We start from the raw sequence: 14,169 nt of genomic DNA, 5'->3' as shown, positions 1-14,169 counted from the left end.
GGCCATTAAAACCATAAATCTCTGAAGAAAACAGAAATCTAACTACATCTGTATTATCTTGTTCATCTGATCTGACTGAAGGTTTTGTTTAATTTCTTCTCGAACTCTTCGTACCGGACTGTAGATCACGAACTGGGTGATCCGTTCGCAATTCAGTCATTTATTTGATTTTTCTAATAAAATGGGTAAAACACTTTACACTCAAAAAATAAATGAAAAATTGTATATTTTTAAGATTACATTGAATTGTGTAATTTTTAACAAAATTAAATTAATAAAACTTCAAACAATACATGTTTTTGCATTTTATTTTATTTTGTTAAAGGTTACTCGATTCAATTTGATGGACTTTTGCTATGAAATTGAAATGCGTAAATATTAAAATATTATTTTTTTTTTGAGTGTTCAATATGGGTGTAGTGTTAACAGAAAATAAGTAGACCTACATTTGAAACATGAACTATCATTGGACAATACTTTTACAGCACTTGGTTAATGTTAATTTCAACATATTCTAATGCATTTTAAAGGTTGTATATGTTAAAGGGATAGTTCACCCAAAAATGAATATTCTCTCATCATTTACTCACCCTCATGCCATCCCAGATGTGTGTGACTTTCTTTCTTCTCCAGAACACAAATTAAGATTTTTAGAAGAATATCTCAACTTTGTAGGTCCATACAGTGCAAGTGAATGGTGTTCAAATCTTTGAAGGTCCAAAAATCATATAAAGACAGCACAAAAGTAATCCATAAGACTCCAGTGGTTTAATCAATGTCTTCAGAAGTGATATGATAAGTGTGGGTGAGAAACACATCAATATTTGAGTCCATTTTTACTATAAATTCTCCTTCATGCCCAATAGGTGGCGATATGTACGAAGAACGTGAATTGCCAAAAACACAAGAAGACTGTGAAAATGGAGATTTATAGTAAAAAAGGACTTAAATATCGATCTGTTTCTCATCCATGCCAATCATATCACTTCTGAAGACATGGATTAAACCACTGGAGTCGTATGGATTACCTTTATGGTTCCTTTATGTGCTTTTTGGAGCTTCAAATTTCTGGCACCCATTCACTTGCATTGTATGGAGCAAAAGTGCTGAAATATTCTTCTAAAAATCTTGATTTGTGTTCTGCAGAAGAAAGGAAGTCATATTCATCTGGGATGGCATGAGGATGAGTAAATGATGAGAGAACTTTATTTTTTAGGTGAACTGTCCCTTTAACATTATAATGCATTACGAACTGATATGAACTTACAATGAACAATTGTAAATTAACATTAACCATACATCAACATTTACCATAATAATATGCTATTAATTGTGAAGTTAATAATAATGTTTTCTACCTGATGGTGTCGGTGGTCTTGTTTCTCTTTTATGAATCTTGCTGGATGATTTCCCGACGCCCGCCATGAAGCCGGATCAAAATAAAACAAAACAAAAGCAAAAGAACTCAAACTTGCGTAAAGACAGATTAAATGAGCATATGTTGCTACAGATTATTTAAATAGAAAGTTTGCACAGTAAAAGATCGGCTGCCTCGGTTTCCAGTGCTTCCGTGTACGATCGCGTTGCCATGGCAACGGACGCGCGGGATCCTGTTACACCGTCAAATAATGAAAACATGGACAAAAATCGGTAAACATGGATAAATAAGGGGCAAAATACAATTTTATATTTTACAAAAATATGTCTGTTTCAAATTATGCAAAAAAAAAAAAAAAAGCACACTGTTTCCTAATGTAGGCTGAAAATAAATGAAATAAATAAATAAAAATAAATATTAATTTGTTATCCTTTCCTCCGGCCTAATTAAAACCGTATACAAGCATCATTGCAGCAGTTATTGTGCGATCTGGCCCATATCATCGTGCACTGCTCGGGAAACGTTTTGTTCTATGCGGGTAAACGCGCTGTGCACCTGTCAATCACACCGATGACGTATGACGCGCGTATAAGTATCGTGCAAGCCGAGCGCACCACAGTATCCACCTGTCCACACCTCAGCGTGCACAGTTACGGGTGGATGTAACACTTTTATATATAATAAATATATCCCACATCTGTCCTCAATGTGTCCCGTCATGGAGCTGGATCAGAGCACGAATGCCGCTTTAGATACTCAAAACGCTGCAGCCTTGATCAAACACCAGAGTCACGTTCTCGCCAGTGCCAGCTCACCCAGCGTCCTGCTTGCGTACAAAAGCGCGACGCAAAGACTCGGCGCCACCGGGCTCAAAGTCAGCACCCTCTCCAGAGCGGGAATGGGCATCCTGAAGTTGGCCACGACGCAGCTCAAGCACCAGGAAAAGAAAGCCAGGGTGGTGCGGGCGTCCAGTCTGGGCAAGCCGCATCCGTCCATCGACAGCAGCCAGTGTAAGAAATCTCCAATGGACCAGCTGGCAGCGTTGGTCTTGCACGGACACACGCGTCTCCAGCAGCTGTGGAAGGAGCTCCCGTGCGGCACCAAGCCGCAGAACTGCAGGCGCATCGTGGTGCTCGGCGCGCCGCGGGTCGGCAAGACCTCCATCCTGCGCCGGTTTCTCCGGGACGGCTTTGAAGAGCAATACGAGCCCACATGTGAAGACTTTCACAGGAAACTTTACCACATTCGCGGAGAGACCTACCAGATAGACATCCTGGACGCGTCCGGGGAGAGGAGCTTCCCTGCAAAGAGGAGACTGTCCATTCTAACCGGTGCGTAAAAGTTTCAACTAATTAAAAACAAAGCAATATATATATATATATATATTTATATAATTATTATTATTTTATTTTTCTGCGCATTAACTCGTCCATACTGGCACTTGGCTTACGAACAATTAAATGGATGCGCTTGTATTCAGAAGCACGGAGTATGAACAAATTTGACACGACCAATACAAGAATATGCATTGATATTTAGGCTATACATACTATGTTGGATCGTAATTCTTAAAGCCAGCTCATTCTCACTTTTGGAGCCAATGCTGCACTCTTTTCATTTTCTATAGAATATTGCAAAGTTATTTTCTTTTCAAGTGCATGCATAAATACACACATAAACAAATAGACTAAAAGAATCCGTTTATTTATGTTGCACTTTAAATTTGCAATATGTATCTTAACATTTGCACTTTCCTCTTATTTCTATGCAGGTGATATTTTTCTGCTCGTCTTCAGTCTGGATGACCGCAGTTCGTTTGAGGAGGTGCGCGCTCTGCACGCCGAGATTCTAGCGGCCAAAACAGCATTGCACAGATCCAAGCAGAAAGTCTGCGTGCCCACGGTGATCTGCGCGAACAAAGTAGACTTGCCCTCCGAACAGCACGCGGTGTCACGGACAGAAGTGTCCCGTGCGTTCGGGAACGGCAGCGCTCTGTTCGAGACCTCCGCCAAGGACAGTGTGAATCTGGAGCAGGTGTTTGAAGCGCTGGCGAAGCGCGGCGGACTCCCTTTGGAGACCGGACCCTCACAGCACCGGAAAGTGTCCATCCGGTCGTACCAGGCGCTTCGGGCTGCTCGGCAGGCGGAGAAAGGGAGCAAAGCGGCGGTGTGCGACACTCCGTGCGGCGCGCTCTATCCACTTGCCCGCAGACCGAGTTTCGGCACTGACCTGCAGCTGGTTCTAGGTCCTAAAGGCAATAAAAAGCAGAGCAAAACACTGGACAAGTGTCAGATACAGTGAAGAGAAAGACAACTGCTTTTATTTAAAGCAAAAAAACAAAACAGAAAACCGAACAGCACTGACAAACAACCCGTATTTGTCACAGATATGTTGCTATTATAAACTTCAGTCAGTGAAGACGGCATGTTCAATTTGGCGGGAAAAATTTCGCGCCTCTGAGGAATACAGTTCCGTCGCATTTTTCATTTGCACATCTTATTTTCCACAACCGATTATTGCCGATGGTTTCTGTCCCCTAAAACTTTTTCGAAAAGATGCATTTTGTCAGCAGAACCATGGACAACAAGTACACAAAAGTACTACAAACTGAACTGAGTATATACATCACTACAGCCTCGTTTTCGAATTAAATATGGCGTCTAATGGGAACGACTGAGAAATATTGGTTTGCTGAATGATTGTTAAATTGTGATACTGTATAATATGTACAAAAATGGTTTTAAATAAAGCATTTTATAAAAAGATGATGTCATGAGTTCAGTTTAATGATTTGAAAAGCTGCACTGAAAAACCCCATGCATTCGGTGAAGCAGGAATGTGTCACGATTAATTCATAAAAAGAAATAAATGATTACCAGGATGTGGGTGTTTAGATGACATGGATCACTTAGAGACATGGAGTTGCATAACACCCATAACACCATATTTATATATATATATATATATATATATATATATATATATATATATATATATATATATATATATATATATATATATATATATATATATATATATTGAATATTGATGGAGCAACATAGTTTGTGTGAAAAAAAATAAATAAAAAAAAAATAACAATGGAAGGTTGTTTTGATCAAAATTCAGTAAATAAAAAAAATAAAAATAAAAAAAAATAAAACAAAAATGGTGGTGCTCTGTACGCCAGGCCCCTGAATGTTTATAGTATTATTGTGTAGCTGTAGGTTCAGTAGTTATAGGGCAACATTTGTCAACTTAGACAAATACTTTTGAGACAGTGAGATGCTTTTTTTTTTTTTTTTTTTTTTTTTTTGAGTAACAAATTAATATAATGCTTATTCAAAAAAACTTTTGGGGGTGCTTTAGCCCCGTTGTAGCCCATACATGAAAATAGATGAATATACAATCTTATATCAACTTTTGTCTACAGGACACCCGTAGAGCTTAGAACTGAACATCAATGAATACAATTTACATACCTTTTTATTCATTTTGGACCAAAAAATAAAATAATAAATAAATAATAGTTGCTAATTTATTAGTTTAACAATTATTTAAGTCAGTTTGTTTTTATTGTCAACAATAAATCACTTAGACGTTGGGACTATTATTTTTCAGAATAAATATTAGTCACATGCAGTCAAGGTTTTGACCAAACTCTTTATGGCCTCGTGGTGGTGTGGTATAGCCAAGGATGTGACCAAAGAATGCAGGGGAACCAAATGCAGAAGACTAAGAGTCTGGCATCGAAAACACATATGAATCAAGAACTATTCTGAATAATCTGCCCCGCATTCAATGGCTGTGGTGGTTATTGCCATGGCCTACAAACACTTTAACCTATCTTTGGTACTGTAAGGTTAATGTGTGTGTGTTGGGTTTCTGTTTGTGCACTGGTTGACATTTATGCAGCTGAATAGAATGAAAATAGTAGTGGGTAGATTCATAATTACACCTATTCAGAGCTGTGGATTGAATTTTTATCTCAATAGACAAAACACAGTATACATGAGAGCTTGGTGATGAAACACTCACCTACAATGCTTACCGAGACATGAAGAGTATGATCAGTGTGTGTGTATGTGTGTGTTTACCCTTTCTAAAGCACATCCTGCTGTTTTTGTAGACCCTGGGTACGAGTATGGGTTTAAAATACCATACTATCTGACTATTTGTACTATTGTGCACAATATGTGGATATTCTATATGCAGAAGATCTGTTGTCATGAGAACACAGCATCGCCACAGAAATGCATGATAACAAGAACCACTACTGTACTTAGCATATGAGATCACAAAGTGTATAGTACACACTAAAACATACATGCAATCACAAAGCAGAGTGAGGATCTCCAGAAGACAACAACAAACCCCTAACACTAAGTATTAGACTTCGGTGTGTATTTCGTACCAAAACTTTTGGTGCTACGACATGTATGTCTCCTCAAATATAGTGTATTGTTGAGGACAGGTGTGACATTCATTTTCAAAGCAATCAAATATATGCTAACAACCACTAAAAACACCTTTGCAGCCGCAGAGCAACACCCTGGCAACCACCCACAACACCGTAGCATTGTGACAATGAATTCTGCATGGGTAAGCAGTCACTCATATTTTCTTCTGACAATGTAAATATCTAGTTGTGAGAGTGTATGTGTGCTATGCCATCATGATACCATTTACAAAGGTCAGCAATTCACACCTGTCTGACAGCCGTCTATGTGTTTGTTGTGTGCTCACTTTATATGAACAAACTTTGATTTTGGGTTTAAAGGGGTCATCCAACAGCCCTTACACACATTTACGGTTTTTGGAACTATCTGACTGTTTGTACTATTGTGCACATTATGTGGATATTCTATATGCATGGAGTCCAGATGACCTACTACATTTACCAAATTGTGCCATAAACAACCACAGAGCTGAGTATGTACAGCCGTTGGAATAGATTGAGTTGTACTTCAGATGGGAACTGCTTGGAGACGTACAGAACGCATCTGAACTCACACAGATGCTCGGTAATTACCTGCAGCTTGTTAAACCCGTTAAAACGTTCAGTCTCCTGTGCATCTGCTTTTACAGTTACAGGAATCATCACGACCCTGAAATTAAAATGCACCACGCTGTTTGGAACAGCAGTGAGTTTGTATCAGGCACTCAAACAAAGTCTGAGATTCAGGGTGAGAATAACAATCATTACATGCAACCTTTCTGCAGTCATTCATCAGCACACCTACACACAGGATCTGTCTCACTCTTGAGTGCATAGAGTGCTGTGGGTGAGCGTGATTGTGTCCACAAAGGTTACTGCTGATTGAATAGAGTTTGCTTAAGAGAGGCATATAATTCACAAGCTGGAAAACAATGCAGGATTTGTTCAAGAGTATAAAGCATTTTATTGTGCATTACATTTATTCAAGGCTTTTATCCAATGCAACTTACAGTGCATTTAAAGTGTGCATTTTATCAGTATGTGTGTTCCCAGGGAATCGAACCCATTACCTTGGCATTGCAAGAAATAACAAATAAACCCAATGAGAAAATTTGTTGACATACAGTAAGAGTATAGAGCTATAAAATTAATCTGGACGACATAGCTCTGATCATTTGCTCTTGGAAGAATTTGATGAGAAATGTCGATTGCAGACTTTGGTATCTTGGCAAATCTGAGCACGGTTTGAGAAGTTGTTGAGGTCTCATGTGAAACTCTAGAGGAGACACTTGCGAGATTACTGTTTTTTTCAGAGTTTTTTCTCAAGAGAAACGTCCAACGTGGTGTCATGACAAATGGTAACAATTTGCACGATATGGCGAAACCGTATGATATCATCTGACTTAGCTTGTTCGAAAAAGCTTTGAAAACTTTTAGACCAACCAGACAACAAACAGATTTTGAAATCTATACAATACAGGCATTACATTTTACCTTGCATCAAATGCAATAATACAAATGACTGATGTATGTAATAACTTGTAATCTCGATCAAAACTCAAATGTTTCCGTATGTCCGTGGTAGACAAAAACTATTTTCCAATTAAAATCATGGTTAGGCTTAGGGTTTGGGTAAGGGGTTAAAATCGTTACATTTTCATTTGCTGGCTCGTTTATTTGTCTCTATAGCAGTGAAAGTCGCACGTTTTTGTGCGAGCCAACTCTTATGCTTTCTCCGTCGCTCACAATTATTACGACTTGTCATGAAATCTTGAGACTAAGCAAAAGTCTTGATTTGATGTTGATTTAATCTTATTCCAGTTCAGGAGAAACAGTTGCGATGTTAAGGAGAACTTATTTGAAAATGTTTTCGATTTCTAAATTTTTGGTGGTGCATGCCTGTGTAAAAGTCACTGTATAGCAACACCCTGGCAACCATCCACAACACCGTAGCATTGTGAAAATGAATTCTGCATGGGTAAGCAGTCACTCATATTTTCTTCTAACAATGTAAATATCTAGTTGTGAGTGTGTATGTGTGCTATGCCATCATGATACCATTTACAAAGGTCAGCAATTCACACCTGTCTGACAGCCGTCTATGTGTTTGTTGTGTGCTCACTTTATATGAACAAACATTGATTCTGGGTTTAAAGGGGTCATCCAACAGCCCTAACACACATTTACCACAGTTCCCACGAAAATACCATAGTTACAGTTGTTGTTTTCTAAATTAAAAAATGTGCTAACATGGTATTAGCCGCCTCTGTAGTCAAAAATTCAGAAATTCAACCCAACTATTCTGAAAGCTCCTTAAACTGTTTTAAGGACATCCCATATTAATTTAATTTGAATTTACAGAAACAATAACTGTAGTAACTACTAGAAATCAACTGATATATTGGTTTTTGGTTATCGGCAAAATTAGTTGCCAATTTTGTTTTATTCCTTTGTTTTCCTCTGTCTCTCTCTATCTCTCTCTCTCTCTCTCTCTCTCTCTCTCTCTCTCTCTCTCTATATATATATACAAGGCTAAATTTGGGGAATACTTATAGAGCACTGTAACAGGGCCAAGTGTCCAAGATTATTAATATGAGATGTTAATAAAAACAAACAAATATGAAGCATAGACATTATTGAATGTTTATTTATCCCTTGTGCGACATTTTTGTCTTTTTCATTTATTTATTTTTTGATCATTTTGACTGTTAATGCAAACGGCATACATTTAGCCAAAGGTGTGTATTTTTTGGGGAATTTTCATATTTCAACCTCAGTTCCTATAATACATCTATAATACACTGTGTACACACAATAGTTACACTCAAGACCTTCAGGACAAAAATGTCCCCATTGAAACCCATTGAAACTGTAATATTTGATCCCAGTGCCATTAAAGCATCAAATCATGAATTCTTTGATATTATGCTTTCATTCTGGAGCCCTGGCTTCAAAATATAAATTTTTATATTTTCCACCAGATGGCACCATTTTTCTCATGTTTAGCCTATGGAGCAAATACAAGCTTTTCCCCTATTCTCTGTTTGCTGTATTATAGAGCACTGCAGGCCAACTGAATAAATGATGCAGCTAAAATTGTGTGTGTGTGTTGGTATGGATGTCAGAGTGTGTTTTGTATGTATGTATTGAGAAATGTGTGTTTGTGTGTAAAAAAACAACAGTGGTATTATGTAATTAAACTGACATTTAAAGGGTTAAAATTCTGAAAATTATGATCAGAACTGATGCTGGTTAAAAAGTTTACTAATTGAAAGATGGAAAATAATATTAATATATAATATTATTATGGCAGTTTTTTGACATGGACATTTTGTCCTCTAAGGACCTCTGAGTAACTTTTTTAAATTGATGCACAAGGGTTAAATTCATTTATTGCTAAATTCAAGTTGGTTTTGACTGACAGGGAAATATCTGTTTATAATATTGTAGCAGAAACTACACTCTAACCCAAGAGCTGGGTTACACATATTGGGTCAATATGTTGGGTTATTTCTAAACATTGTTGGGCTATTTTTTAGTACAGCCCAGCCAGCTGGGTTAAATACAAATTGTAGCATCCCAGTCTTTCCTGACAGAAGCTGCAGCTTAATTGTAAAAGGTACGTCATATACGTTACATTAGCATAACGATAGCAATGTTATTTATCATGCATAAATGATGTATATTTCTACTTCTAAATATTTTGTTATAATGCCTCAAAAGCTTTGTTCAGTAATTCAGAGATGAATATTAAGCTATCCTATGTGACATAGAGCTAACGTCAAACAAATATTTAAAACTTCAGATGAAAGACTGGCATAATATAGAGATGCATTCTGGTTTCAGTGGTACAATTTTGTAAGAAAGGGGCACACAGATCTTTAGTATGCCACGTATAAAACCCATGATTTGATCAAAACAACGTTGAATGCAATGACCTCACTATACGCAGAAGCACTGCTGTGAATGGAGAGATGAAGGATGGACAGGTGTTTGAAGGAAAAGTGATGGAGGAGAGGAGGAGAAGGACTGGCACGCAAGACCCAGACAGAGAGAACTGCAATCAAGCACAAATTGTGTAAGACAGAAAAGAAGTGATGAAAGACAATAAAAGAGATGATGTAAAAGAGGTGCAGAGACAGAGAGAACAGCGAGTGATCCGCCTTGTCTCAGTGCCTCCATCATGACAGATATATTCATAATTTATATTGAATAAGACGGGGTGAACTTCCTGTAGGACATTTAAGATTTCACCCCATGAACAAAAGTAAAAAAACAAAAACATTTTGCTTAAGAAAATGGAGAGATTTTGACAAATTAGATACACTTCAGTCAAATGTTTGGGTCTCAAGTAAAGATGGAGGATCTACTGTATATGCAACTCTTTTAGATTATTTAAAACACAAAGCAAACATCTCTAGATACCCACCAAACGTTAAACCACAGAAGACAGCGTGTTTGTGCAAATTTACAACGATTTTTTGCCTATCACCTTGATTTGTCCTTGCATGTAAATGAACACCTTTACCCGCGTTCTTACCGGCTCATCCAATGTGCACAAGTGTTGTGCGCATGACTGTTCACGTTTTGATGTCACAAACAGAGAATAACCTGATGATTTCAAATCTCACATAAACACGGTTTTCTTGCGTTGTGAGATTTTTTAGTATTGACACATTTTCGGTAGTTGTTAGCGTATTGCTGTGCATGTAAACGAACTCATTAACATGTCACACCTGGATTTGATTCAAGCTGAAAATACAGGAAACAAAGAACATGAGACAGACTGTGTCTCGTTTTGAAGGATGCGTGCTAGGTAGGATGCGTCCTTTGAAGGCTGCAGTATACCGAGCGTCCTCCTTTAAACAAGCCTCATTTTAACAAGACGGCCTTCGTAGGACAAACGGAAATGTAACGTAACATGGTTGCTATGACAGCACGCCACTCTTTAACAAGCGCGAGCGCTTTGAGTGAGAAGGGAACAAAGTCCCTTTAGAAGGGCATGCATGAGGTACATTTTAGGAGAGTTATAATGATGTAAAGACAAAAGAAAATAGATTTTACAGTTGTACTTTTAGTCTAATACTTTATTTTAATTATATATTAATATAATTATACATATTATATACTCTGCACCCATCTACTGAGGTACTTCAACTTGGGAATTAACATTCCTTGCGTTTGAACATCATATTTACGGGCAAATTGGCGTAATTGTTTTAGACATTTCCATTGAAGCAATAAATTGTGGGTTGAGAGTGCCCACGAAGGATACACCTCATGCATCCTCAGAATTCCCGTGAGAGAAGGTCGCATTCGAAGTGTCCTACTCGCTTTTCTGAAATGAGAAAGCCTCGATGACGTATGCAGCAGACAAATGCGACCTCCGGAGGACGCAGCCCTCCAAACAACACCACTTCTTCTTCTTCTCTTGTTTTTTTTGGCGGTTGGCAAACCAGCTTTTGGTGCATTACCGCCACCAACTGAACTGGAGTGTGGAACAGTGATGCGGAAGGACAGCTCTTATACATACACACACACAAACTTATATTCTCGAATATCAGAGTAACTTCAAAATAAGAGCACAGTGAAGGGCTTAACAAAAGTATTACTTAATTAATTTTTATCATTTATTATTTAGGATACTTTTGAATACAGCAATGGTACTTCCTTAATATAATCTTTTTTTGATAAATGTATTGATCGCCATTTTATTAGTTTATTTATTTATTTATTTTTTTACATGAATTATTACCTGTTTACTCTATTTAGGCTAAACTATTGTTATTAAACTTTACATATTTTTTTTTTTGCACCATTTGGCATTGTACAGACCTAAGCTCCAAAAGCACAGACAGATAGATAGAAGAAGCCTTTATTTTGTCACACATTATACATTTGAATATATACAGTGAAATTCTTTTTTTCCCCCCACATATCCCAGCTAAGCTGGGGTCAGAGTGCCCCTGGAGCAGACAGGGTCAAGGGCCTTGCTCAAGGACCCAACAGTGGCATCTTGTTAGTGCTAGGGCTTGAAACCCCAACCTTCTGGTCAGAAACCCAGAACCTTAAGACAGATAGACAGATAGATGATAGACAGACAGACAGATAGATAGATAGATAGATAGATAGATAAATAGATAGATAGATAGATAGATAGATAGATAGATAGATGACAGACAGACAGACAGAGAGACAGATAGATAGATAGACAGACAGACAGACAGACAGACTGATAGAAAGATAGATGACAGACAGACAGATAGATAGACAGACAGATAGATAGATAGATAGATGACAGACAGACAGATAGATAGATAGATAGATAGATAGATAGATAGATAGATAGATAGATAGATAGATAGATGACAGACAGACAGACAGAGAGACAGATAGATAGATAGACAGACAGACAGACAGACTGATAGAAAGATAGATGACAGACAGACAGATAGATAGACAGACAGATAGATAGATAGATGACAGACAGACAGATAGATAGACAGACAGACAGACTGATAGAAAGATGGATGACAGACAGACAGATAGATAGACAGATAGATAAATAGATAGATAGATAGACAGACAGAGACAGACAGACAGACAGATAGACAGGCAGACAGATAGATAGATAGACAGACAGACAAACAGACAGACAGATAGATAGACAGACAGATAGATAGATAGATAGATAGACACACAGACAGACAGACAGACAGATAGAGAGATAGATAGATAGATAGACAGACAGACAGATAGACAGACAGACAGGCAGATTTATAGAAAGATAGATGATAGATAGATAGAGAGACAGACAGACAGACAGATAGATAGATAGACAGACAGACAGACAAACAGACAGACAGACAGACAGATATATAGATAGATAGACAGTCAGACAGACAGACAGACAGACAGACAGATAGATAGATAGACAGACAGACAAACAGACAGATAGACAGATAGATAGATAGACAGTCAGACAGACAGACAGACAGATAGACAGATAAATAGACAGACAGACAGACAGATAGACAGATAGAGAGTCAGACAGACAGATAGATAGATAGATAGACAGATGTATAGACAGATGGATAGAGATATTTTTGACCATTAGAAATTAGTTTTGCATGTAATTAGAGGGATAATAAGCTTGATTCATTAATGCCGCTGTGGCAGTATTCATCTATTCAGCAGTTCACTGATTACATGAGTTTCAGTTTAATAAAAAAGATAAAATACTCTCACGAGCATATTGTCCATGTAATCATTATCTAAATGTCCAGTGTCCTCTGACCCCAGCTTAGCTGGGATGTGTGAAAACAAAGACATTTCACTGTATATATGAAAATGTATAATGTGTGACAATAATAAAGGCTTTCTTCAGTTTAGATAACAGCACGATCGGGCACTGATGCTCACAGGAAGGACACGTTCTTTTCAGTGTTTCACACTGATCGGTGGCCTTCAAAATGAAAGATATCTCAGACATTCAGTGAATTTCAATGTAACTCAGGCTGCTAGATGATAAGAAATGTTAAGCAGAAAGTTATTAAGACATGACCTGACTCTCAAACTCACATCTTGACAGAAAAACTCCTTGTGTTTCATCAACACTAGAATGAGAGAGCCCGTGTGCTGCAGTGGACTCGTGGGAGATCTCGTTCTGTTGACACTCAAGGCTGTCGGTGCTTAATACTAGATAAAGTAAAATGCATGTTTACATTCACATAATTGCAAGCATCTGTGTTTCTCCTGCAAAACTACATTTGGTGTTGTGAAACGTTTTGATGCCGAGGACTCCCAAATATGATGGTTTCTTTGCTGTATATTTCCATCTATAAACATCCATTTGTACTAAAATAAATCAATAAATCAAATGTACTGGCAGAACACTTTTTCTGAATAAAACATTGGTCCAAATCAGCTTTGCCTTACAACTCCAAGTACATCATCAACCATAATATGATAATGTGACTCGTCTGGACTCACCTCTGCTGATATCAACATCACTTTTCCATTGCTTGTGCATTCTTGAAGAATGTTTTTACTCTTATGAATTTAGCTGTTGACTATGCTAAAAATACCATCTTGAATTTCCATGCTGGTCCAGGCTGGTTTATTCTGGTTTATATATATATATATATATATATATATATATATATATATATATATATATATAATATACACAAATATACACAAAATATTTGCTCAGAAGAGTTGTTAAGCACAAGAGGTTGTGGTGTTTTTCTGTAGACTTAAACAGTTGGCCTGCAAACAAACACAGATGTGCTCTTACTTTTGCTTTTGATATGAATGAGAGCTGACTTATGAGAACAGAATACTGTACAGACAG

General features: G+C 37.5%; 2 protein-coding genes across 2 annotated transcripts in view; one reads left to right on the top strand and one right to left on the bottom strand.

The window, feature by feature from the left end:
* Nucleotides 1–1,500, bottom strand: part of mycbpap (mycbp associated protein) — a 25,479-nt gene extending 23,979 nt beyond the window's left edge. The window contains exon 1 of the mRNA XM_051705109.1: nucleotides 1,359–1,500. Coding sequence (XP_051561069.1) covers nucleotides 1,359–1,425 — 67 coding nt within the window. The 5' untranslated portion in view covers nucleotides 1,426–1,500. The remainder of the gene's footprint in view (nucleotides 1–1,358) is intronic.
* Nucleotides 1,501–2,027: 527 nt separating this feature from the next.
* Nucleotides 2,028–4,069, top strand: rasd2b (RASD family member 2b). The gene is made up of 2 exons (XM_051705115.1): nucleotides 2,028–2,709; nucleotides 3,150–4,069. Exons 1-2 carry the CDS (start codon nucleotides 2,085–2,087, stop codon nucleotides 3,677–3,679), a joined length of 1,155 nt encoding a protein of 384 aa, XP_051561075.1. The 5' UTR covers nucleotides 2,028–2,084; the 3' UTR covers nucleotides 3,680–4,069.
* Nucleotides 4,070–14,169: the final 10,100 nt, after the last annotated feature.

The sequence above is a fragment of the Myxocyprinus asiaticus genome, chromosome 8, assembly GCF_019703515.2.
Source record: "Myxocyprinus asiaticus isolate MX2 ecotype Aquarium Trade chromosome 8, UBuf_Myxa_2, whole genome shotgun sequence".
Classification (NCBI taxonomy): Eukaryota; Metazoa; Chordata; class Actinopteri; order Cypriniformes; family Catostomidae; genus Myxocyprinus; species Myxocyprinus asiaticus.
Note: the sequence above shows the minus strand (reverse complement) of the source record. Positions and strands in the feature narration are given on the sequence as shown.

Coding starts and splice junctions, on each gene's coding strand:
- rasd2b (XM_051705115.1), top strand. CDS start 2,085: ATGTGTCCCGTCATGGAGCTGGATCAGAGCACGAATGCCGCTTTAGAT. Junction 2,710..3,149: donor GAGACTGTCCATTCTAACCG/GTGCGTAAAAGT, acceptor ATTTCTATGCAG/GTGATATTTTTCTGCTCGTC.